Source organism: Eriocheir sinensis, chromosome 12, assembly GCF_024679095.1.
Source record: "Eriocheir sinensis breed Jianghai 21 chromosome 12, ASM2467909v1, whole genome shotgun sequence".
Taxonomy (NCBI): domain Eukaryota; kingdom Metazoa; phylum Arthropoda; class Malacostraca; order Decapoda; family Varunidae; genus Eriocheir; species Eriocheir sinensis.
Window position 1 is genome coordinate 17,294,514 of NC_066520.1, and position 25,017 is coordinate 17,319,530.

At 45.5% G+C, this 25,017-nt stretch overlaps 1 protein-coding gene across 1 annotated transcript in view; it reads right to left on the minus strand.

Annotated features, from left to right (window-relative positions):
* The window catches only part of LOC126997511 (uncharacterized), a 104,448-nt gene that overhangs the window by 34,069 nt on the left and 45,362 nt on the right, over nucleotides 1–25,017 (minus strand). The window contains exon 2 of the mRNA XM_050858632.1: nucleotides 17,007–17,067. Within this exon, the coding sequence (XP_050714589.1) occupies nucleotides 17,007–17,067 (61 nt within the window). The remainder of the gene's footprint in view (nucleotides 1–17,006; nucleotides 17,068–25,017) is intronic.

The window sequence follows — 25,017 nt, forward strand, 5'->3', positions numbered from 1 at the left end:
TTTAGCTATCACCCGATCCATTAGAGTCTCGCCGAACAGCACGGACTTTCCATTACAAAACTCACTGTACACACCTGATGCATTGGTCGGCCGCCGCGGCGAGACCCGGGCGCTCCGTCGAGAGGTATTGCCTCCCCGCTGCTTTACGAGCGACAACTCCCTCGAGGATATTATTTGAAAACGTATATTAGTTCCTCTTGACTCCCTCTCTCCCTCCTTTCCTCCCTCCCTTGCTGTCACAAAGAGCTGACCTATAGGTTTCCGAAAAAAGAAAAAGTATATTGCTTCATTTCCCGGGTATTGCACCGTCCAGTATCAACGTTAACTATATACGTTTCAATACCTTTAAATTTTATAGACAACCGGTCTGATCTCATTATAAAACTAGTATGCCTTCTCCCTCTACCACCGCCGCATTCACCCAAGAGCCTACACGAGTATTGTTGAACATTAATCTAATATGAATACTTGCCGGAATATATGAAGGATATGAGGCTGGAATTGATGCTCCCTCATTAGTGTTGATTAATAACGCTTGTCTTGCAGCGCTGAGGGACGGAACATCGGATTAATTCTCGCCCACATGTAGTTAATTTGTTAGTAGAGGCCGGACGCACATTACGGGGGGCAGCGGGGGTGGGGCTAGGACTGGGGGAGGGGGGGGGGCGGACTAGGACTGAGAGCAGGAGGGGTTGGCTACGACTGGGGGGGGAGGAGGTGTAGAGAAGGTGTCAGCGGCAGACGACAGAGCCAGCCCATCAATTCTCCACACGGCAACACGAAACACAAAACTCGACGTACTCAAAGATAAAGAATAATGTACACTTCCAGATCCAATTACTTATATTTTCCACTTCTTGATTCGTCTCTAAAGGAAATAAATAAGCTGCTGTTACTCGTGGATGAGACTCAAGGCAGGACACGTACGAAAGGCTGAGTCGTGGCTGTTTCTTTGGAGGTCACACGAGCCTAAAGTCATCCACTCGCACTCCAGAACAAACTCACGTTCCCTCAGCCAGAATGAATGATGAACACGCGTGCAATACAGGCTGCAAGGTAGAATGGAGGCTAATAATATATTCAGTTTCTTTTTACATTAATGGAAACAGCTAAAGGGAATAACATATATGAAGCAAACGCCCACCAAGCGCCGCTCCAGTAAAAGGTTAAGGAATGACAGGTTGGGTTCCATGAACATCTCATATAAAGTCTTCCTGTAATAGAGGCTACAATATTATACAATGAGCTGTTCCTGGTGACCTTAAGACAATACAAGACTGATAATTAGGCCAACACTTATCACACACGTAAAATATGAATGAGGATGTTTCTAATGACTTTGTCAGCATCAGTCTAGTTATTAGGACATCCCATACCATCGCAGAGTTTTAACCCGGTAGCAGCGACGGGCCAAATTTGTGGCTCTACCGTGTACCAGCGACGGGCCAAATTTGTGGCTCTACCGTGTACCAGCGACGGGCCAAATTTGTGGCTCTACCGTGTACCAGCGACGGGCCAAATTTGTGGCTCTACCGTGTACCAGCGACGGGCCAAATTTGTGGCTCTACCGTGTACCAGCGACGGGCCAAATTTTTCCCACGATATAAACCTCCCAAAATAGATAATGCATAAACTGATCCTAAATGGGTTGATATATATTATGAAATGGTTTGCGTGAGTGGTGATTTTTTCTCATTTTTTCTCGCTTAGTGGGGCCTTTAAGAAACATGATCCCCGCAGCTACCGGGTTAAAAGAAGAGAAGACCATCAACACTCGAGGTCTACACGCCACCGACAGCCCTCCCTGCCTGCAAGACTCGGTGCTGTTTCTAAAGGCGTATATAATTCAAGGAGGTGGCTCTGCACATAATTCCTGTTATGAATAAATGAGAGTCTACACACTGGCGGTAAGAAATTAATGTGGCGCTTTTTTGAGGCTCAGGTCTTAATGGAAATAGCCTTGCATGTTGGTCTGTGTCTGTCTGTTCGTCTGTCTGTCTGTCTATCTATCTATCTGTCATTCTTTCTGTCCTCTCTCTCTCTCTCTCTCTCTCTCTCTCTCTCTCTCTCTCTCTCTCTCTCTCTCTCTCTCTCTCTCCGGTAACTATTTATTCCTCGTATGAATGTATCTAACAAACTCAACTATGCGACGAAGTGAGGGGGAGGGGATAAGGGAAGGGAGGGACGGGACGAGAGGTGGACGGACGGACAGGAGGCGGGGAAGGAAGGGGAGATTCAGGGAGGAAGGGGGGGGAGGGGGGCAATCATGGGTGTGCAAAGGCTCGTAAGCGTGCGATAAGCCCAATTTCAACACAACGAACACAACGCAACACAACGCAACAACACATCCAATCAGCGAATTAGCATGCGCCCAATAAACCTTCCTTTCGCTCCCTTCGCTCCCGCTCTTTCTCCCTTCAGCAACGCACCGAAAACAACAACTTCACACCCTAATACACACTCGCCCAGCTTCCGACCTACTAAGAACACCGCCAGCATTCATTATCCAGCGTGCTTTTAGTCCTCTTTCCCCTGTCGCTTTCAACCTCTCCTTTCCTTCTCCCAACCTCTTCTTACCGCACTTTCTCCTCTTCCTCCTCCTCCTTCTCTTTCCAGCCAAACCACCCACCACCTGCCTATCCAGCCGTCTCTTGGGGACCTCCACGCAAGTTTTGTCTCCACTCCCACTCGAGGCTTTCTTATTAAAACTCCGGGAAAAAGAAGAGTGTAAATCACGCCTGACATTACAGTGGCGTGCGGATATTGAATTCAATCGTGCGCCTCTATTTCCAGGGAGTAATTTTACCTGGCGTGAGTGGGTCTGCATACAAAAGCGCATTAGATAGGGAGAGAGAGAGAGAGAGAGAGAGAGAGAGAGAGAGAGAGAGAGAGAGAGAGAGAGAGAGAGAGAGAGAGAGAGAGAGAGAGAGAGAGAGAGAGAGAGAGAGAGAGAGAGAGATTGTAGGCGGGCTGGTTAAAATAAAGTGGCAAAAACGAGTAATATAAAAAGAAGGAAGGAAAGAAAGAACGAGAGAAGGAATGAAAGTAAGATTGGAAGAAAGGAAGAAAAAGTATGGAAAGGCAAGAGAAATAGAGGATAAAAGACGAAATAAAATAGACAGGAAATGGAAGCGCACAAAGAGATGATCAAACAAAGAAACCAACAGCAAATACACCACAGGATATAAAGAAAAAAAGAACCAAAGAATGAAAAGAGAAAGCATCACTAAAATTGAAGATAAAAACACATGCAAATTAAATGCTAAAATGTGAGAAGAGAAAGAAAGATACGACCAAATAAATGAAGGAGTAAAAAGAATAGTATGTCTTAAAGAAGGAAGAAAAAGGTGAGAAAGAGAGAAAGGAGCAAATGGAAAAGAAAAGAGAAAAGGCAGTTTGAGAGAAAGAAAAAAGGGGGAACGAATGAAGTGAGCGAATGAAAGAGGAAAAAAGAAGAGGAAATCTGAAAAAAGGGGAAAAAGATTGGAAAGAAAGGAGCAATGGAAAAAGGAAAAGAAAAGAAAATCTAGAAGAAGGAAGAAAAGACGGGAATGAAAGAAAGGAGCAAATGAAAGAGATAAAAAAATGCAAGAAAAAGTTGTGAAATAAATAATGGAAAATATAAGAGAAGAAAAAGAAGGGGAAATCTGAAAAAAATGGAAATAAAAGAAAACCGCAAATGAAACAAAAAACAAATGCAAGAAAAGGGTGTGAAAGAAAGAATAGAGTATATGAAAGAGAAAAAAGAAAAGAAAATCTAAAAAAGGAAGGAAAAACAGAAAACAAAAGAAAGGACCGAGTGAAAGAGGTAAAAGAAAAGAAAGACTAAAAGAATGAAGAAAAAGGTGCGGAAAAAAGCAGTGGCGTTGATAGGCGGTCCAAGCGGGAGTACATCTGAGCCATTACACGCAACGCGCACACTCCCACTCGCTGAAAATTCGCTTCAAACGCAATCTGGTTCTACACTAATTGTTGTTGTTTCCACACAAACGAGAGAGAGAGAGAGAGAGAGAGAGAGAGAGAGAGAGAGAGAGAGAGAGAGAGAGAGAGAGAGAGAGAGAGAGAGAGAGAGAGAGAGAGAGAGAGAGAGAGAGAGAGAGAGAGAGCAAGCTAATTTGTCTCTGCTGTATATGAGAACATTTTTATTTAGGTTAGAATCTTTATTGTAGCAGTAGTAGTAATAACAATAACATTAGAAGTAGTAGTAGTAGTAGTAGTAGTAGTAGCAAGAAAATTATTCGTCCTCCAAATGTTCGTATTTATTAACAAAACATTGCACTTTAGTAGGCAAAGTTTCCAGCAGCTTTTTGAATCCTACTCAACATATTTTTTTCTTTTATGCAGAACATGTTTACAATACTTACCCAACAGTCTCGGGAAATCATCCAACACATTTAGCACCAGCCGACTTATCTCCCAAAGGATATTCAGCACGTTTTCCATCAAACTGGCACAACTATCCAATGCTTACAAGACAAACGGTGTGTCACGGGTACAGCGTTACCTTGGGAGTGACGCGGTAAAACTCTACGGGGCTAGCAAGACACGTTTACATTCCACAGTCCTCCAGGATGGACAAAGCGAATACCTCCAGAATTCTTCCTCCCCAGAACCTATTTCTTTATATGTTAACACGAAAGCACTCTATTCATCATTCGTATCATAATGTGCGATTTCTCTTTTTCTCCGTAGCCACTCTTTTCTCGCCGCTCTCCTGCTATACATCGTTTTTCATGCTATCCACCGCTTTCATGCTCTGCCTCTGCCACATAATTTCCGTTACGAGGGGAAAGAAAAATGAGAGAAAGAGTTAAAAAGGGAACAAGGAAAGCAAACAGGCAAGAGGAAATAAAAAGGTAGGTAACAGAATAAAAGTAAAAAGAAATTAAAGAAAAAATCAGTGACTTAAATAGTGGGAAAAGATTCACTAACATATGATACAAAGGGCAGAAAAGGGATCCCCATCGTTAAGCGCTTTAATTACGAGCTGGCGATTGGCTGACACATAACACTGCATCTCTTCTCAATGGAACCCATCAACGTATTGCCTCGGTGAACGGAATCCCCCGACGGGAAAATCGAGTCCCTTTAAGCTTGTAATACAGGCACTCGACGTATAATCTTCCTCGTAAAGAAGGGATAACCACCTATTACCGAGCGCTGAAAGTATTATCTAAAATATATGATAAAGATAAGGCAGTTATTACTCATCTGGACAATTTTGGGTTTCTAATATTTGGGATGTTGGCGACTCAGGAACTTTTTACATTTTACACTGTTTTTATGCTGTGATATCAAGGGCGATTTAGGCTTTTTCTACTTTTTTTCACCCTTCTAGTAGGTAAGACATTAGAAAAAAGGTACATGAGGGTTGGGCCATTGTTATACATCCCTAATAATCCGTCTGAGTTGAATGACCATTCCTGACACACCTCCCCGTGCTCCTCCTTCACCCTCGCCGCTCTCTTCCTTTTCCTTTTTCCCCCCGGGCTTCATCACGAGTAATCTTGGTCATTCCTGGAGCACTCAAGGGAAAACTGAGACTAATGAGTTCCAAGATGATGCATGTTAATGAAGGACAGGCGAGTAATGAGGCATGAAAACTTGAGTCTTTTCAGCTTTTGTGAGAAGGATATTTTCTTTCCTTTACATGAACTGAATGGAAACAAAGCAGAAGACTGATTCCTCGAGTACGAAGGCATCTGAATAGGACTTAATTATGTATTCGCTTAGTTTTTTTTTTTTTTTTTGATGAATTAATAACGATGACTTGTCTAAAAAGTAGTGATTCCTTAAATCAGAGCAATAGATAAGGCGATGAGTAGTTTGCCCATTACAGAACGAACGATGAAAAAATATATACAATCTGGCGAGGCGGAAACGACAACAATGCGAGGAGAAAAAAAAACCTTCATGGCTTACTAAAAAAAAACGGGTCTACTTTTTATACCAGTGACTCGTTAAAAACATGCAACGCTCGGTCCCTATTCACCATGACAGATATTTCGATTACGGTCAGTTGGACGACGTGGGTGGAGGGATGGTAGGGTCGAGGATAGCGTGAAGGTGGATGGAGGGGGAAGGAACGCGATTACTCTCTGGTTTAAAAAGTGTCACTCTTACAAAACCATCGGTCAAAAGCATCCCAAACTGTTTCGTCAACGCATATTACATCCTAAATGAGTAGGAGTTGACGTGGAGGTGGGTGGAGAGGAGTTACGGTTACTATGTGGTTTCAAATGTGTTACTCTTACCAAACCACCATCAGTCTGCTCCATCTCCAACTGCCTCTTCAGCGCACATTGCAGCCTAAACGTGTATGAGGGAAGGTCGTCTAATTAATGGCAAGTGTAAGACCTCTTCAGGCATATCTGTTATCATTGCAAACGTTCCAGCCTCCATCATCATCACAGAATGTCTCTTTAGCGAACTCTATACCCCGAATGCAGATGTGTTGTGCTTGCAAACGTTAATAACAAACCATTTACTCGCACAATCACACACAAATAAGTGGAAATATACATAGATAGATAGTAAGGCAGATAGATAGGCTAATTGGACACACATAGCAGCTCGAACATATAGATCACAAAGGAATATTTCGTAGTTAGATTATACAGTGTTGCAAAAGTATTACGTCCTGTTCAATGCGAGTCTTCCGACACACACACACAGAAGCCTGCACTACTTACGAAGGCAATAGAGGTGAATAACGCGCCCGAGGGGATTAAGGTTTCGATATATCAGTAAGATTAATGTTTAATATTGTCGGCTTCAAGGTCTGGCGGGGGCCTACGAATTCCTGCCTCGCTGTCAATACCTGGAAGAGGCGGAGGAGCCCCACACATGCACGCTCGGCCTTCCGTGCCAAATTAACTTGTGCTGCGGACATCGGCCTCTCCGAAAACGTCAGCAGCGAGTCGCATTTTAAACTACATTTTTCACGCGTCTTGGGACATGCACACGAACACACGAGACTATTAGCGGCTGTTATTGGCGCGGCAGGACGTATTTTCAGCTCGACTCTGGATGCTGGCCAACGTACTTTTAAACACCGAGGCAAAGGCTGCAGGGGGGACGAGGCAGCCGGTCGGTGATCTTGTCTCTCGTGCAAGAATAATGGACGGTGGAATTGCGGGGAGTTCCTAACGGTGTGTGCGGGAGGTGGGGTGAGATGGGGGGAGAAGGGTGGAGTGTGTGTGTGTGTGTGTGTGTGTGTGTGTGTGTGTGTGTGTGTGTGTGTGTGTGTGTGTGTGTGTGTGTTTCCTGTCTCTCGTCCGTCTTGTTGTCAGTCAGCCAGTCAGTCAGTCAGTCAGTCAGTCAGTCAGTCTTTCTGCTTCTCTGTCTGTCTGCGAGCGTCGGCTTGTCTGTTTCTACGTGTGTAATTGTGTTTTATTCAGTGTGTACGTGCGTTTATGTGTTTATGTGTATATGTGTGCATTTTTTGTGTGTGGGTGTGTATATATGTGTGTCGCTCCCGCCCACTCCCATGTTCCCCTCGTCCACCGCCTCCCACGTCGAGTCAGTCAGTCAGTCATTACGTCCTGGGGAGCACCTCGGCAGCTGGCAGGGGGGCACTCGCTTTGAAGGCCCATTTTTGCTCCCTCTCCTTCGGGCATCCAAGGACTTCGAAATAAAAAGTATACGTCCCTCCCACATGGTTCTGTTAAGGTTTTTAATATTCGTCTCAATTTTTCCCCTTCGCCACAAATTACTTCCTGCTCTCACCCTCTCTCCCTGATGCCTAATGAAGGTAATACTTTTTCCTCCCCTTCTTCCCCACATTAATGACATGTTTACGCCCACATCCCGACGTCTAAGAAATAAGAAATTACCTTTACGTTCACCTTCTTTGTGTATCGTGCTCGTTCTTTTCCGTTCCTTTGAGACACTTTTTTTTATATCCCCGGTACGTTAACGTGAGCTCCTTTTTATTTTACTTTTTTTTTCTTCCCGGTGTTTCTTTCCCTGTCTCTCTTTCTCCTTGGGCGACAGCAATTCTAAGGGCTTCGGGAAAATGCCAAGACATAGTTGGTGTTTTCTTGCAACAAAGTCTTCTCAGCATGGTATAAATATAGGGAGGTCAATTACTAGCGATTTATCATTTGCGTGGGCTCACAAAGACCCTTCCGCGCGCGCACACACACACACACACACACACACACACACACACACACACACACACACACACACACACACACACACACACACACACACACACACACACACACACACACACACACACACACACACACACACACACACACACACACACACACACACACACACACACACACACACACACACACACACACACACACACACACACACACACACACACACACACACACACACACGCGCGCGCATAAAACAAACAGATAGATAGAGAAATGGAGATGAATGACTGAATGAATACAAATAAATAAGTGAATAAACACACAAATATGAACCGTTGCACGAGTGGGCAGAAAAGTGGCCGGCCATTAATATTTAAACATGAATACATAAATAAATGTATATCTGCACATGTATCTATGAATAGGAAGTGGGTTTTTTTTTTCTTCTTTCATCCTGATCTCCCTTCTGTCTTTCGTTCTTCCTGCAAACCGTTTCCTCCCTCCCTCCCTCCCTCCCGCATCAGCCTGCCGCTCCCTGCCTTGCATCTATCATCCTTTCCACCCTTGCCACACAACCATTCGTTTTTCTCATGTTTTCCGTCAATTTTTTTTTCAATCTCCATCGTACGTGCTCTCTCTCTGCTTGTTTTCACCTTCCTCTAATGCTTTCGTATACTCTTCTCAGCTTCTCCATCCCCACTCGCTTCCTCTTACCCTCTTGTTCCTCCTCCTCATCCTCCTCCTACTCCCCGCTCGCCCTTTGTCCGCACCATCCCCTACTTCCACACCTCACCGTCTCCGCCCATCCCTGCCAGGCATGGAAAAGCCTTCCTGGGAGTCTCACAGCTGCAGATCCCTGAGGGTCCCTGCAGCGGCCGTCCCCACGCCCCCTACAGAGGCGAGGAGGCTGGAGGGAACACAACTAAACATACCGGAGACCAAAGCCGCGTTATTTGTGGGACTCCCCGCCCAACGAGACAAAAGAAAACACTATACGCATGGAGGAGTAGAGTAAAAATAGACTTTTACCTCTGTTTTTCCTTTTTTTCTTTTAAACTTCTTTTGTTCCAAGTTCTATGTTTTCCTTTTCAACCCAGGCGCCTCAAACGGAGAGTTTCCCTAATAACCATTGCACAAAAAGCTCAACCCACGCACCGCGAGCGGCGGGCTTCTTTAATAACCACTTCGCAAAAAGTTGTGGGGCTACTGCAAGAAAATTAACTATCGGGAAAACTTAACTAAGCTGAAAACAACAAGACCAGACACGAGATATTCAGGGAGGTTAACAAAGGCAAGGATAAGAAGCAAGAAAAAGATTCCCAAGGGCCACTAGGGGCTGCAGAGGCAAGGAGGAGAAGTCATGTGGACCTGAGTGCCAGAACAGGGACGCAGACACTGAACAAAATGCTGATGGAATGGCACAAGAATTGAGCATGCAGAAAGTAATGACGGTAAGTAAAAAGTAAATAGTTTGCAATAGTAATAGTATAAGGATGTAAGTAGAGATAGGAGGAGAGAGGACGGGATAAACCAAGGAAGGAAGAAAGGAAGGAAGGAAGGAAGGAAGGAAGGAAGAAAGATGGAAGGATGGAAGGAAAGAAGATAGGAAGGAAGGAATGAAGGAAGGAATGAAGAAAGGAAGGAAGAAGGAAAAGAAAGATTAAAAGGAAGGAAGAGGGGAAGAAAGCAAGAAAGGATAGGGGGAATACATAACTTGAGGAAGGAAGGAAGGAAAGAAGGAAGGAAGGAAGGAAGGGAAACAGAAAGGAAGGATAGAAAGAAGGAAAGAAGGAAGGAAGGGTGGAAAGAAGGGAAGGTGGAAGTGGTGAGAAAGAAGACTGAATAGAGAGAATACACAAAGGAAGGAAGGAAGGAAGAGAGAAAGTAGGAAGATCGGCAGGTTGAAGGAGACCATTACAGGTGGCTGCCAACACGTCCGCAATGCAGCACGTTAATTGCCTCAGCCCTCAACCCCGTCTCTTCGGCTTTTTCGTGTGCGGCGGATAGGAGTCTCTTACCGCGGGACAAGGAAGGGTTCGAGTGTGACCTCCGACTTACCAACGCTTACCTTCCTCATGTTCCTTCACAGCGAACACCATTGACAAGAAAACAGGCAAAGGTTGATGATGCTCCACGTTCCACTTATTAACTAACATCGCAGGACATGAACAGAGGTAAGGGAGATACTAGGGCCATGTTCTTGAACCTTCCGGCACCCAAGCAGATATATTTAACAAGGCTTTCGTAGGGTCTGTATGCATTTCCATGGGTAGTTTTGTGACGCTAGCGGTAGTTTGACAAAGTTTCTGCATCATGAATGTGAAGAAACACTCATGGGGACGAGTTTAACCTCTCTTCTGCCCTTTAGAAAAGACTGATGTAAAAGAAGGAAGCGTCTAACCTACCTAACCAACCAAAGAAAGCCTTGAGTTGAGTCCCGTGGGTTCATGGGCCAATATAACACAGAGCGGGGCGTGCAAACAAAGGCGATAAAGAACACAACAAACATAATGAAAGGTACACATAAATCAGCCGGCGGACAGGTAGATACACAGCACGTCCAATAAACCGCATAACACCTGGAAACAACATCAACAAGAGGATCAACAACAACAACAAACAGAGAAACAGAGGCCCCAAGCAAATAGATTCTCAGACACACACTCACACACACAAAAAAAAAAACGCACACTCACACACACACACGAGCCAAAACACAAACAGAAAAGACAGAGAAAGAAAGACAGAGACACGTTTATGAAGGTACACAATAACGTTAATTGTGCAGCGTCCAAACTTAACACACGCCCACACACACACACGGACACACACACACGGACCCTCCTCCCATCACACCCACACGCAAACGCACCGCCCCCTCCCCTCACACGCCAGCACTAACAATTTATCACGCCCGAGGAACTATTGTAGCACTTCTTGTACCTGTCAACGCAGGAGGAGGGCAGAAACAGAATAAAAAGCGTACGCAGAAGCAGACACAAAGACAGATAGATGGAACACGGGGCTTCAAAGGACGGTTCACTCGGCCTTAATCGCTTCCATGTTTCCGAACTCTTCCTTGAACGAACCCACCCACATTACGCTGGAAATTTGAACCACGCAGCACTTTGTTGTAGCTTGACTAAATTACAGAAATTAGTGGGGTAAAGCGGTCCAATCCCTTCCCTTTCCCTTGCCTCTCTTTCCTCTCCCTTCCCTTCTCCTCTCTTCCTTCCCTTTCCTTTCCTTCCTCTTACCCTTCCTTCCCTCTCCTTATTTTCCCTTCCCTTTCCTTTCCTCTGATTTCCTTTCCTTCCTTTCCACTCCCTTCTCTTCCCTTCTCTTCCCTATCCTTCCTTTTCCTCCCTTTTCCTTCTCTTCCCTTTCCTTTCCTTTCCTTTCCTTTCCTTATCTTTCCTTTTCTTATTTCCCCCTCCTTTCCCTTTCCTTCCCTTCTCTTTCCTTCTCCTCCCCCTCTTCCCCTCCCTCTCTCCCTCTCCTCTGTTGTTTCCACTCCAACTCCCTTCTCTTTCCGATTAAATCCCATTCCTTATCTCCCTTCATCTTCCTTCATCTTCCTCTTTCTCCTCTTTCTTTTTCTCTTCTTCCTTTCCTCCTCTCCTCCTTGTTTCCACCTCCACTCACCTTTCTCTCCGTCTAAATCACCTTCTTTACCTTCAATCACCTTCTTTCTCTTCTTTCTTTTCTCTCTCTCTCCCTCCCTCCTTCCCTCCCTTCTATCATGCGTCATCCCCTTTTTCCTCTGCTCTCTTTCACTCTCCATCCCCTCCTTCTCCCTCTCCTCCATCTCTATCTCTCTTCCCACTTTTCTTTCCCTCCCTCTCCTTCATCTCTCATCCTCCATTCGTCTTCCTTCCCCTCACATTCTCCCTCCCATTTCTGTATTTCCCCTCACATTCTCATCCCACTGATCTCTCCTCTTCCTCGCACAGCATTCCTCCCTCTCCTCCCACTCCCTCCCCCATTCTCATCCTCGTACTCCTCTTTTCTCTCCTCTTTCCACTAGGTTCTCCTGTTACCTTCCTCCTCTTACTTCCATTTCTTACGTTCTATTCTCTTCCACCCTACTCCTGTTACGTGCCTCCCCTTTCTCCCTCCCTCCCTCCCTGCCTCCCTTTCTTCTTCTCTTACCTTTAGATAGCGTTTTTTCATTACCTCCTCCAATGTTTTTCTCTTCCCTGTAACTTCATCACCTTTCTCTTTCTCTCTCGCACCTGATTCTTTTCTCCACACCTGCCCTCTGTCCTCTCCTTGCGCCTCCACTTTGCTCCATTCTCACGTTCCCTTTCCCTCACACTCCCCACCCTTCTTCAAGCACCTTTTTTCACCTTTCCTGTTCTTTGTAGCTTCTCTCACACCCTATCCCTCCTCGCCTCATTCTTCTCCATTTGCAGTTTCTTTTAGTTTCCATTCCTCCTTGCTTCCTCTTTGCCCCTCTCTCTCTTTCTCTCTCTTCCAGTTTTCCTTCCTCTTCATCGTTGCCAACCTTTTCCTTTCTCTATCCCTCTCATTATCCTCACCCTATCTCACACCTTATCCCTCCTCGCCTCCTTCTTTCCCACTTGTAGTTTCTTCTTTCCCCATTCCTCCTTTCCCATCCCTTCCAGTTTTCCTCCCTCCTCATCCTTGCCTACCTTTCCCCTTTTCCCTCACTCTCGTTAGCCCCAATTTTCATACCTCTCTCCCTCTCCCTCTCTCTCTCTCCATCGTCCTCCCACGGTCTACAAAAGAGGTGGCAGGCGAAGTGAAGGCGTTGAGTTCTGCGTTTGAAAGTTGGCTGGATGGAACGAGGCCACAAGAATGCTATCCATCAACCGTAACTTTTTCATGGCTTCGGAAGAATATCAGACGCCGATGAAGGTAGCGTGAGCCTCGGGACGTGTGGCTGTAAAGGTCCCAGCGGCCGACAGTGTTCTAACGGAAAGTCGAAGTCAGGAAGGTGGACATGAGTAAAATATTCTTGTTCCTTTTGTGTCACGCATCTTTTTCATGGGTCCTCAACTCTCCTTCTTCCCCTTTTCCTTTTTCCTTCCCTTCCCCTTCAACAGCGCCTTCCGTTCTCTGCTGCTTTCACACAACGCTTACAAGGTCCTCATTTCGCCTAATCCTGCTGCAGTACCTTTTATTCGTGCGTCTTCGGCTCTCCTTCTTCCCCTTCTCCTGTTCCCTTCTCTTCCCCATCAGTGCGTCCCGTTCTCTGCTATTCTTACCAAACGCTTACTATCTCTTCATTCCTCTTGTTTCCACTACTTCCGCAACTCTCTCTCTCTCTCTCTCTCTCTCTCTCTCTCTCTCTCTCTCTCTCTCTCTCTCTCTCTCTCTCTCTCTCTCTCTCTCTCTCTCTCTCTCTCTCTCTCTCTCTCTCTCTCTCTCTCTCTCTCTCTCTCTCGCTTTCCTCTTTCCTCTTTATTCCAACCCCACAATTCCGGTTCGCTATATAGTATCCCCCCCACCCCCTCCCCTCCCGATCTCCTTTCTCCAATATTCCTCTTACTCCTTTGCTCCTAATTCTGGCTACAAATCCCATAAAAGGAAGGATCCCAATATCTCACTACTTTCACTCCCAGTTTCTGCTTCTCTTTCCTGTTCTCCGTTTTCCTTTCATTACCTTCATTTTCCTCTTCCTGTTTGGTTCTATTTTGTCACGGCTCCATCTGTTTCATTTACTGTCTTCTCTTTATGTTTACTCCTCGTTCCTGTTCCTCTTTTATTCACTTCGGTTTTCATTCTCGTTGGATTCTATTTTGTCATCGCATCATTCTACGCTACGTTCTGTTTCCTCCCTCGCTGAATTATCTCCAACTTCTATGTCTTCCACTATTACTACCTTCCCATGCTTTCCTCCTCCTCCTCCTCCTCCTCTCCTGCATCCCACGCTCTCCCATTTCCGTGTTCTCCACTATAACTACATTCACACGCATCCCACTCCCCTCCTTCCCTCCAAGCAGTGCCTCTTACTTCCGTGTCCTCCACTAACCACTCAGCGTTCCCCTCACAGCCTCCTTCCCTCGACCCTGGTTCATCCGCTCCCCGCCCCGCCTAATCCTTCCCTTCCTTACGGCCTTTCCATTCTCATCACCCGTCACCTGCACGCCAAAATGGAATATAATGAAACGAAACAAGAATTAATTGTCCCTGCGAAGATTGTGAGGGATTAAAAGCGAGCGAGCGAGAGAGAGAGAGAGAGAGAGAGAGAGAGAGAGAGAGAGAGAGAGAGAGAGAGAGAGAGAGAGAGAGAGAGAGAGAGAGAGAGAGCACAGGGAGGGAACAAAGCGCCGGAAAATTTACGAAAGAGCATTGCAGGCAGCGGGAATGGAGAGGTGAGAGACCAACGTGGGGGAGAATGTATACAAGAAAACAACTTTTTTTTTCCTTTTTACATTTTCTTTACTCTCTCTCTCTCTCTCTCTCTCTCTCTCTCTCTCTCTCTCTCTCTCTCTCTCTCTCTCTCTCTCTCTCTCTCTCTCTCTCTCTCTCTCTCTCTCTCTCTCTCTCTCTCTCTCTCTCTCTCTCTCTCTCTCTAATTACCAGGAGGTCTCGCTACAACCCGTTCGTTCTGTCCAATAACCTCGTGAACACAATGGTGTCTACGCTCACCATCTTCCGGGCAAGAAAGTGTCGCCATGGAGACCCCGAGCTGGAGTCACACTGGGGGACTTATTGGATGCTGGCTAAGGAGAGAAAGAGGAGGAGGGCTAGGCTGGCAGGATGGTACAGGGCCACGTCTTGGGGTCATATTCTTAAACATTTTCCAAGAGCACATAATTTGCAAAGGTTTTCGTAGGCGTTGTGGACATATCCAAGGTTAGTTTTGCGACCCTTGTGGTAGTTTGATCCTTCTTCTGTACCGTGAACCTACAAAACCACTCATCAGAACCTTACTGATCTGAATTGTTGGCCTTTGAAAATAGTTGGTGTGAGAGTGGAAGCTTTTGACAGTACCGACCTTTATTTACCTTGTGATTTGCGAGTGGGGAGGAAAGGAAAGGAAGAAAGGTTTGCAGATTCTGATATCGCGGGAAGCACAGATGAAGGTACGAGATGGAGGGAAAGGAGATGAAAGGTTTAGCAGCGGGAAAAGGAAGGAGGAAGGGGACGAGACACTGTTGAAAGATAAAGTAAATGAAAAATAAAAGAAAGCAGTCCCTCAGCTATAAAAGTGGAAAAGAGAGATAAGGCAGAGAGAGAAAGAGTAAGATAAGAGAACGGGTGGGAGGAAAAGAGAGAGGAAAGTGGGAGGGAAGGTAGGGAGACAAAGAGAGAGAGAGAGAGATAGGGAAATAGAAACATGTGGGAGGAAAGGGGATGGAGGGAGAGAGAAAGGGGGAGAGGTGAGGAGAGAGGAGGAATGGAAAACAGAGAGAAAGAGAGAGATGGGAACAGGGATGGTTGAATTGGAAAGACGGAGGGATAGGAAAGGCAACAGAGAGGGAGAAAGGAGGAGAGGTGAGGAAAGAGGAGGATTAGAAAACAGAGAAAGAGAGACGATTGGAAGCAGGGGAGGATGGAACAGAGGGAGGGAGGCAAACGAGAGGAGGAAACAGAGGGAAGAGAGAAGGGACGGAGGAAAGGCAGAGAGTGAGTGAGTTAGGGAGTAGGATGAACGCAACACATGTACACCTACGTCTGTCTGTCTGCCGCTGTGTCTATATGTACCTTGTTAATCTTGACGGTCATGTGTGTTCGCGCTAAGAAAAATATGATACACTTTTTGCCTCGCTCTTCGCCCTCATTTCAAGGTGGAGCAGTTTTCATTTCGGCGACCGACCGGGAAAATGAAAACGAACGCGAAAAAATGAAAAGGTGTGCGTCAGAGTGCAACAACGCAAATGCAGTACGCCAGGTGGAGATTCATGAGGTTTTGAAATTAGTGCGCTGCTTTTCGGACTGTAAGCCTCGCTCTCTGTCTATCTACCCCTCGTTCTCTCTCTTACCCACACTCACACATGCTCGGAAATTCTACCTACCTTTCTTTCCCTCATACACACAAACACACGGACATACACGGGCATTCTATCTACTTATTTTCCTCTTTCTCTCTCATACACACGTACACGAACATACTCGTGCCGGCTATGTGACTACTGAGGGGTAACCGCAAAAACCTGACGCTGGTGATATATTTTTCTCTCTCATTCATATACACACCCACCCACTCACTCTGGCTACGTGGCTACTGAGGGATAACCGCAGCAACCTGGCTTCGGTGATGTGTTGGTGTGTTTGCCAAGTGAAAAGAGCCGCCTGCCGCTGCCTGACGCTAGAAAACAAAGCGCGCCGAGAGGGGCCAGCAGGGCGGAGATGTATTGTTAGCGGGATGGAGGCCGGCATGACCCGACGCTGAAGTAATTACAATGATACATAGCGGCGGGGGCTGGAAGTTACATGGATAGATAGGTAAAGAAATAGCCGGGTATGTAAACGAGTAGATAGACAGAGAACGTGATGAATTGTTAGAGGTAAATGGAAACGCACACCCACACATACACACACACACACACACACACACACACACACACACACGCACGCACGTACTACACGCACACACACACACACACACACACACACACACACACACACACACACACACATACACACACACACACACACACACACACACACACACACACACACACACACACACACACACACACACACACACACACACGTACTACACGCACACGCATACACATGAATTCGAATCGCTATAGAGATGGATTCATGTTGTTGTAAGGGTGGCAAAAATAGATACATGCAACACACGGGAGCAGCCTAATCGTTACCACACATCCGCTGCCCAAACCAACAGCGTAATCAGAGGCAGAGGAGCGAGAGGAAGCGAGCGATGGCTGTGTTACGCGGACTCACCCTGAACAGCCGGGATCCGAACAGCCTGTGGGCAGGACTCGGCTGTGCACCTTCCCTGAACCTGAAACAAAAATACAATTAATCAAACAGTGGTTATAACGTGGCGATTCTATGAGCATCGTTTACAAACGATAATACCTCTGAAAAGATACAAATGAAGCTTGCTATGCTGTATCCATGTTTATTCTATTACAGTAAAGAGACACTCTAATACAAAACAAAGAGAGAAGGCCCGAAAACACAGCTGCTACAAAAAGAGGACAGGGAGGAGTTGCAAAAGAGGGTGTTCCATTTAGATTGGATTGATGCGCCACTCTTGAAAGCGTGTGAATTGTGAAAAGGAGAAAATACAGACGAAAGAAAGCTGTTCCAAGGTTAACCAGGGAAAAGGATGAAAGAATAAAGAATAATAGCTAACTCTTGCCTGAGTAAGTTGGACAGCATTTAGATGAGCTGAAGTTAGAAAGTCGTGTTAATTTAGACCGCGTGGAATGTGGAAGCATGTAGTTAGCAAGTTCAGAATAGCCGTTAGCAAATGTAATACTATATAGAAAAGCTGCGAATACAAGCATGAATTCGTAAATATAAATTTATGTTATTGCTACACACATAACTATTCAGTAATATTATTTGCAGCAAAACTATGCGTGTGCCTCATATCTACAATTTTCGCCTGTCACCACCACTCAGTTCCGCCATTGCTGGCTTCCGGGCAAACATCCAGCTCCCTGCCTAATGAGGAGCGCTTTATTTATGTCTCTGCCTCCTGCAAACACGAGCCAAGAAGTTACGTTCCTAATCCTTAGATGCCCTCGAGCTCGTCTTGAGCCGCCCCCTCACCCGTGCCTGCCACACCCTGATTCAGCCACACCAAGGCCTTGACTCATAAAGACTCAACCACATTCTGACTCCACCAAACCCTTACTCAGCCACACACCGCCCTAGCCATTCCCTTACTCAGTCCCACCCTGACTCAACCACACCTAACCCATGCCACACTTCGACCTATCCACCACACCCAGAGTCAACCACCTCCAAAACACACCCGTCCACCTTCTCTTCACCTCTTCACCCCGCTGCCCCGCCACGCACACGCTCCAGAAGTGCTGCGCATATGTAATCATGGACCTCTTACATATATGGACGTTCTGGGACCTTTTCCTAAAACTTTCCACGGCGGATGCGCTCACCTTGGCAAATTGGAGCGTTATACTGCTAAAAAGAAACAGTTTACGTGGAGATTGCAGGAGTAATACATACAGAAAGAGAGAGAGAGAGAGAGAGAGAGAGAGAGAGACTAGACACTTTTTTTTATATTCCTGTGACCACAATCAGTCCCCAACAAAACACTCCGCCCACTGAAAGACGACACACACGCTGCGGACAAACATATTTTTCCTCCTAAAACACACACACCAAAAAAATTCGTAATATTTTTCAACGCTTTACCTTTCCCCCTCGCGTCCGGGACCTTTTTATGGTACTTTTTTTTCCATCACACCGCCTCATCACCTCTCATCTTAACTGTCCTTGCCACCACCACCACCACCACCACCGCCAGGACTCTCACCACCCTTCTGTCCTTCCCTTCCCTGCCCTGCAACACCCCGCAACACTTCAGTTTTCCCCTTGGGTTTATGGGTGTTTATGACTGCGTGTGTTGTTTCTCTCTGTTATTCGCGTTTGTATTACTAGGGAGACAAAACCAAGTGTACGTCTGTGGGGGATTGCATGTCTCTGTGTGTGTGTGTGTGTGCGTGTGTGTGTGTGTGTGTGTGTGTGTGTGTGTGTGTGTGTGTGTGTGTGTGTGTGTGTGTGTGTGTGTGTGTGTGTGTGTGTGAATGTGTGTGTGTGCTTAAATCATAGTATCATACCTGTCTGTTACGTGTCATATCTTCTAACTTCTTTTTTTGCAGCAAGGGATGTAGTTCAAGGGCACAAAACAAGGACATCAACAAACAAAAGCCAGCAATACTCTCCTCCGACAAAAGAAAAACGAAGGAGAGGCCAGAAGAGAGGTCAATATCGAGGTGGAGAGGTGTTAGTGGAGCATAATATGGATAAACAAACGTAAAAAAGACTAATAAACCTAACTCACCTATACGCCCCAAGCGGTTCACCGTCTCATCCTTATTTTTCCTTCCCTTCACATACCTTTTTTCCCTTACAGATAATCCCCCTCTGGTAATATCTCGAGCGTCCCTTCTTCCGCCCCATAAAACGAGACACACACACGATCACTGAAGGGGAGGGAAACTTACTGCCGCTCTGCCATGCTCCACACGCAAAAACACTCACCTATACAATCTTTTAAGGCCCGCGAACGCTTGCTTCTGAATAGTAATCACCCCCAACGCCTGGATGACCCCGTAAAAGGTATGTTTGAGGGTGTAATGTCACGTTCCTCAGTCCAGGGATGCGGCGAGGAGAAAAGTCCGGTAATTAAGTGTAAGCAGGTGATGTTAACGGCGCTCACTCCTCCCTCGTTATCAGAGTTTTAGGGGACTAAGGGGTGATTATTCCGTTTTTTTAGTCTTCCCTTCAGATCTCCATGCTTCGTAACAACTGATGGAGGGGAATAGCCGTCTCGTTACACTGATCATTTTCTTCAACTTTTAACGATCCTGAATTACGGTGTTGAGGAGAATAACATATGACACCGGAGTTATTATGCAAGATTATATAAACTACATGGTAATTAGCACCCAGAAGAGCAGGAATTGGGTGAGGGAGACACGAACATCTTTTTGGTAAGGTTAATAATGATTATCTTTTCATGGAGTCCTTTGCAAAATTAATCTTATATTTTACGTCAACAGCATTGGTCTCCGAATACACAGAACAATATCATCTTGCATTTCTTTATCCGTGCAGTTCAAATCATAAACGTCCTCCTCCTCCTCCTCCTCCTCCTCCTCCTCCTCCTCCTTCCCGCCTTTCATTCCAGTTCCCAGATGAAGAGCTTGATGAGGGGTTAGATAAGTATTGTACTACCAACGTGGCTAAGGAAACACGAAGAACATAAACTCGAGGAAGAAGCAATTATTAAAAGAAGAACAACAGTACCAACAGAAATTACGAAGGGGAATAATAAGTAAAGAAGTACAGTAACAGCAACAACAAAAAAGCATCACTAACAACAACAACAAAATATACTTCATGTCATAAGGAGATGGGGAGTGTAATCAATTATCTCTCTCGCGTTCTCTTTCTCTTTCACTCGCTTATTCACGAACTCTTGGGTAAACGGTTTTATTCACTAGATTATTCATACCCATACTGTCTGTTTATCAAGTTATTTTATGTTGTTGATTGGAAACTTGAAGAGGCACTGACAGATAAATAACCTCAGACAGACAGACAGACAGACGAGCGGCCAGAGAGGGGGACAAGAAACCAAAACAAACCTAAGAAATCCCAAAATATAACCATTATTAGCAGAAACCTTCCAAAATCAACGGACAGATAGGGAGACAAGAAACCAAAATAAAACTAAGAAAACACAAACTATATCCACTACCCACAGAGACCTTCCAAAAGCAGAGAAAGAGACAGGAAACCAAAAATTAACCAAAGAAAGCACAAACTATATCCATTACCCACAGAAACCTTAAAAAATCAACGGGCTGAGAGGGGGACAAGAAACAAAAACAAAACTAAGAAAGCACAAAATATATCCATTACCCACAGAAACCTTCCAAAGTCAACAGACAGAAAGGGGGACAAGAAACCAAAACAAACCTAAAAAAAGCACAAACTATATCCATTACCCACAGAAACCTTAAAATATCAACGGGCTGAGAGGGGGACAAGAAACCAAAACAAACCTAAGAAATCACAACATATATCCATTACCCACAGAAACCTTAAAAAATCAACGGGCTGAGAGAGGGACAAGAAACCAAAACAAACCTAAGAAAGCACAAAATATATCCATTACCCACAGAAACCTTCCAAAGTCAACGGACAGAGAGAGGGACAAAAAACAAAACAACCCTAAGAAATCACAACATATATCCATTACCCACAGAAACCTTACAAAGTCAACGGACAGAGAGAGGGACAAAAAACAAAACAACCCTAAGAAATCACAACATATATCCATTACCCACAGAAACTTTCCAAAGTCAACGGACAGAGAGGGACAAGAAACCAAAACAAACCTAAAAAAAGCACAAACTATATCACTTTTTTTTACAACAAAGGAGACAGCTCAAGGGCACAAAAAAAAGGAAACAATAATAAACAAAAGCCCGCTACTCGCTGCTCCTAAAAGAGAATCAAAAGAGGTGGCCGAAAGAGAGGTCAATTTCTGGAGAAGAAACCTCCCTCACAGAAACCTTCCAAAATCAACGGGGAAAAGAGGGAGACAAGAAACCAAAATAATACTAAAAAAAACACAAAATATAACCCCCACTCACAAAAACCCTTCCAAAATCAACCTCCATCAAGCAATCAAACGCCGAGGGTATCACAAAGCCATAAAAATATTCCCACGCTCCCCCAAAAGATTATTTCCAGATCAAAGGAGCACGCACGCTATCGTTTTCATATTGCTCGAGTCAGCGGAGGCGTTAAGATATCGAAAGGAGAATTAAGGTGGCTGGAGAGTGCTCGCCTTTCTCTTTCTGGTCGGCGTGAAGGTAGGAATATTCACGTCCAGGCGATGTAAGAGTTATAATGAATGTTTTTTTAGTGATTCTCTCTCTCTCTCTCTCTCTCTCTCTCTCTCTCTCTCTCTCTCTCTCTCTCTCTCTCTCTCTCTCTCTCTCCCCCCAACTTGCAAAATGCCTGTCAGGTCTGCTCGCTCATATAAGTTACTATTATTGTTATTGGCGATCCTGCTTTTAGTTTCTTGGTAACAGCCGCGCGCCACTTCTTTTCGGGCCTTTATTGAAAACTTTCCCCGATAGTGATTTTAAAAGCAATTCTGTTTCTTTTGTTCGCGGGAGTTTTTTTTCTCTTTTTTTTCACCGTGTAACTGACTTCTCTTTGTGTGGTGCCTCCATTCATCCTCTGGCTGCGTTTTTATTTTCATTCGTCTATGTGAAACCCTCTATAAAACTGTTTGCCTTTTGAGTGAGTGGTCGCCTCTGTTTGTCTCTATTTGTACTTCTAGGAACGTGAATTTAAGTCTAATATACTTGCTCTTCCTCTACTCTATCTCTCTGTCCAAATGTTCCTGTGAAACTAATGCGAATATACATTTTATTCGCTTGAGATATTTCGTCCAGTTAGTAGTCTTTGAACGTGTCTCCCTCCTATTATCTTTCGACGGCCTAGTAATACCCTGACAATGTTCAATATATTCGTGCTATTACAATCTTTCCCGACGCTAAGTACTGCGCATGTTAAGTCCACCTCGCCACCTCAGCCAACGAGCTCCGCGGTGATGCTTTCGTTACCTTGGCCATATCTATAAACATTTCGGCGCCCAGGTACATATTTTTTACATGGTATTTGTATGAGTTTTTGGGCATTTCCAGGGGTAGTTTAATGACCTTAGTGGTAGTCTGATCCTGTTTCTTTACTATGTACTTTAATAACACTCATTATAACCCGATTTATCTCCTTTATGGCTTTTGGAAATAGTTTATGTGACAGCCAGAAGCGTCTAAGGACACCGACCACTGTCTTGCCCTCGCCCATCCCTCCCAGCGCCTTCCACTAGGTCAGGTGCTCCCCGCGGCGCCTGGTGCGAAGGTCCTTGTTTCCTCCGCCTAAATTCCTCTCATTCAGACTAACGAGACTAACTTTGCTTCTGCGTGAATTTCCCGAAGCGTATTATACTTTACTCTGTCTTTGTAGTGCGCGCTTGTTTGTGTTAGCGCTCCACGGCTTCGGGTGTTATTAGCGCTGCATACACACGCACACACACACGCACAGACCCCTCTCCAGCTCCTCCACCCCACACACGCACACTAAGACGGAGAGAGACAGAGCGACACACACAAACAGAAAACTTCCAACTGTCGTGAATATAATCAACAATGCAACGCCTTCATGAACTCAACTTTCCTTTACAGCTGAGCGAGGGGACTGCAAACAAGTACTGACCTTTCTCAATGGCATGGCGCTGAAGAAAACCCGCAGCCACGAGGTAAATTAGGAAATCATTACACACACAAGCCAGGAACGCGCCGCTCCTCTAACGAGGGGGGAAGTGTGCCAGGCGGCCGCTTGAGGATGCAACGAGGAGCCAGATGAAGTGTTTTAGGATTGCTGGAGGCTTTGTATTTAAAAGGCCAAGGATGCAGGGGTGGTTGAGGGGGGAGGGGGGGGGGAGGGAGGGAAGAAGGTGCATGTGTGTGCGTGTGTGTGAGCGAGTTTTACATCCCCGCGACAGAGGTAAGCATATCCTGCTCACCTGCCTCGCGAAAGATTGATTCAGGTATGAGCGTGGTGGTGCAGTAGGGCTTATTTATTCAGACTCCGTGCAGGTGACTTTCTCGAATCTCTTTGCGTCACGAAAATGCAAGGGACCGAAGGTACTAATGCCCATGTGTGTGTTGGTTATGGAGTCAGATATATATGCAGACAATCAGACCGGGACATTCACAGGAAGAAAAATGAGGCAAAAAGAGAAAGAGAAAAAAAGAGAGAGAGAGAGAGAGAGAGAGAGAGAGAGAGAGAGAGAGAGAGAGAGAGAGAGAGAGAGAGAGAGAGAGAGAGAGAGAGAGAGAGAGAGAGAGAGAGAGAGAGAGAGAGAGAGAGAGAGAGAGAGAGAGAGAGCACAGATGGATGGCTATTTTCGATATGGGTGCCTGAACTTTGGCAATCTATCACAGACAAGAGAGAGAGAAAAAAAAAGGAGGAGGAGGAGGAGAAGGAGGAGGAGGAGGAGGAGGAGGAGGAGGAGGAGGAAGAGAAGCAGGAGGGGGCTCAGGGGGCTACGAAAGCGTGTAGAGGAGAAACATCAGAGCAACAAGACCTCTTAGTTATATCACGTAAGTCACCGGAGCCACGATAAACAACAACACAAATATCGGCCTTGAAGAACAACAATATGCTCACGCTATCGTAAGGCACGCTCCGCCGGGAATGGCTCAACGCTCATGCAAAGTGAGTTAAGGCACCGTGAACATTCAACTTTACTGTGGCCATACGTTACACTTGTGGCCGTGAGAAATACCGTCTGCCTAGGTCCTCCTTCTGGCGCACTCGTTCTATACTCGGTCCATAATACAAGTACTTCATCTGAGTCACCCTTGATAATCCCCTTAATCCCGATATTGACCTCTCTTCTGGCCTTTCGTTCTGTTTTCTTACACTATATACCTTTGGCTGTGATAAATATCCTTTACCCAAGTCCTCCTTCTGGCGCAGTTGTTGTATACTCGGTTCCTAATACAAGCACTTCATTAGAGTCTCCTTTGTTAAACACCTTAAATTCCGAAACTGACCTCTCTTCTGACCTTTCGTTCTATTTTCTTACGCAGTGCACTTGTGGCCGTGAGAAATACCCTCTGCCCAAGTCCTCCTTCTGACGCAGTTGTTGTATACTCGGGTCCTTAATACAAGCACTTCATTTGAGTCCCCCTTCTTGATCCCCTTAGTCCCAAAGTCGACCTCTCTTTCGGCCTCTCGTTCAGTTTTATTTTGTTGGAGCAGCGTCAAGAGGGCCTTTTTGTTACTGTTTGTTGCTTTTGCCCTTGAGCTGCCTCCCTTGCCGTAAAAATAAACACCTTATTCAAATCCCCCATGCAATCAACATACAACTCCCCACACAGTCTCACGCACCCAATAACGGCCTGATACTCCTTACCTATGAATGTTGAGAGGGTTTCCATGACCTCCTCTGCATAAAACTCACAAAATTAAATGAACAGTGACTACCAATCTCCAAGCAGTCTACGTACAAATCCACACACAATCTCACGCACCTACGAAAGACCCGATATTCCTTACTTATGAATTCTTACGAGTGTTTCCGTGCCCTTCTCTGCATAAAATTCGGCAAAAGAAACGAACAGTGCCTGGTCTGTTTACGCAATCCCCACGCTGAGCCTTT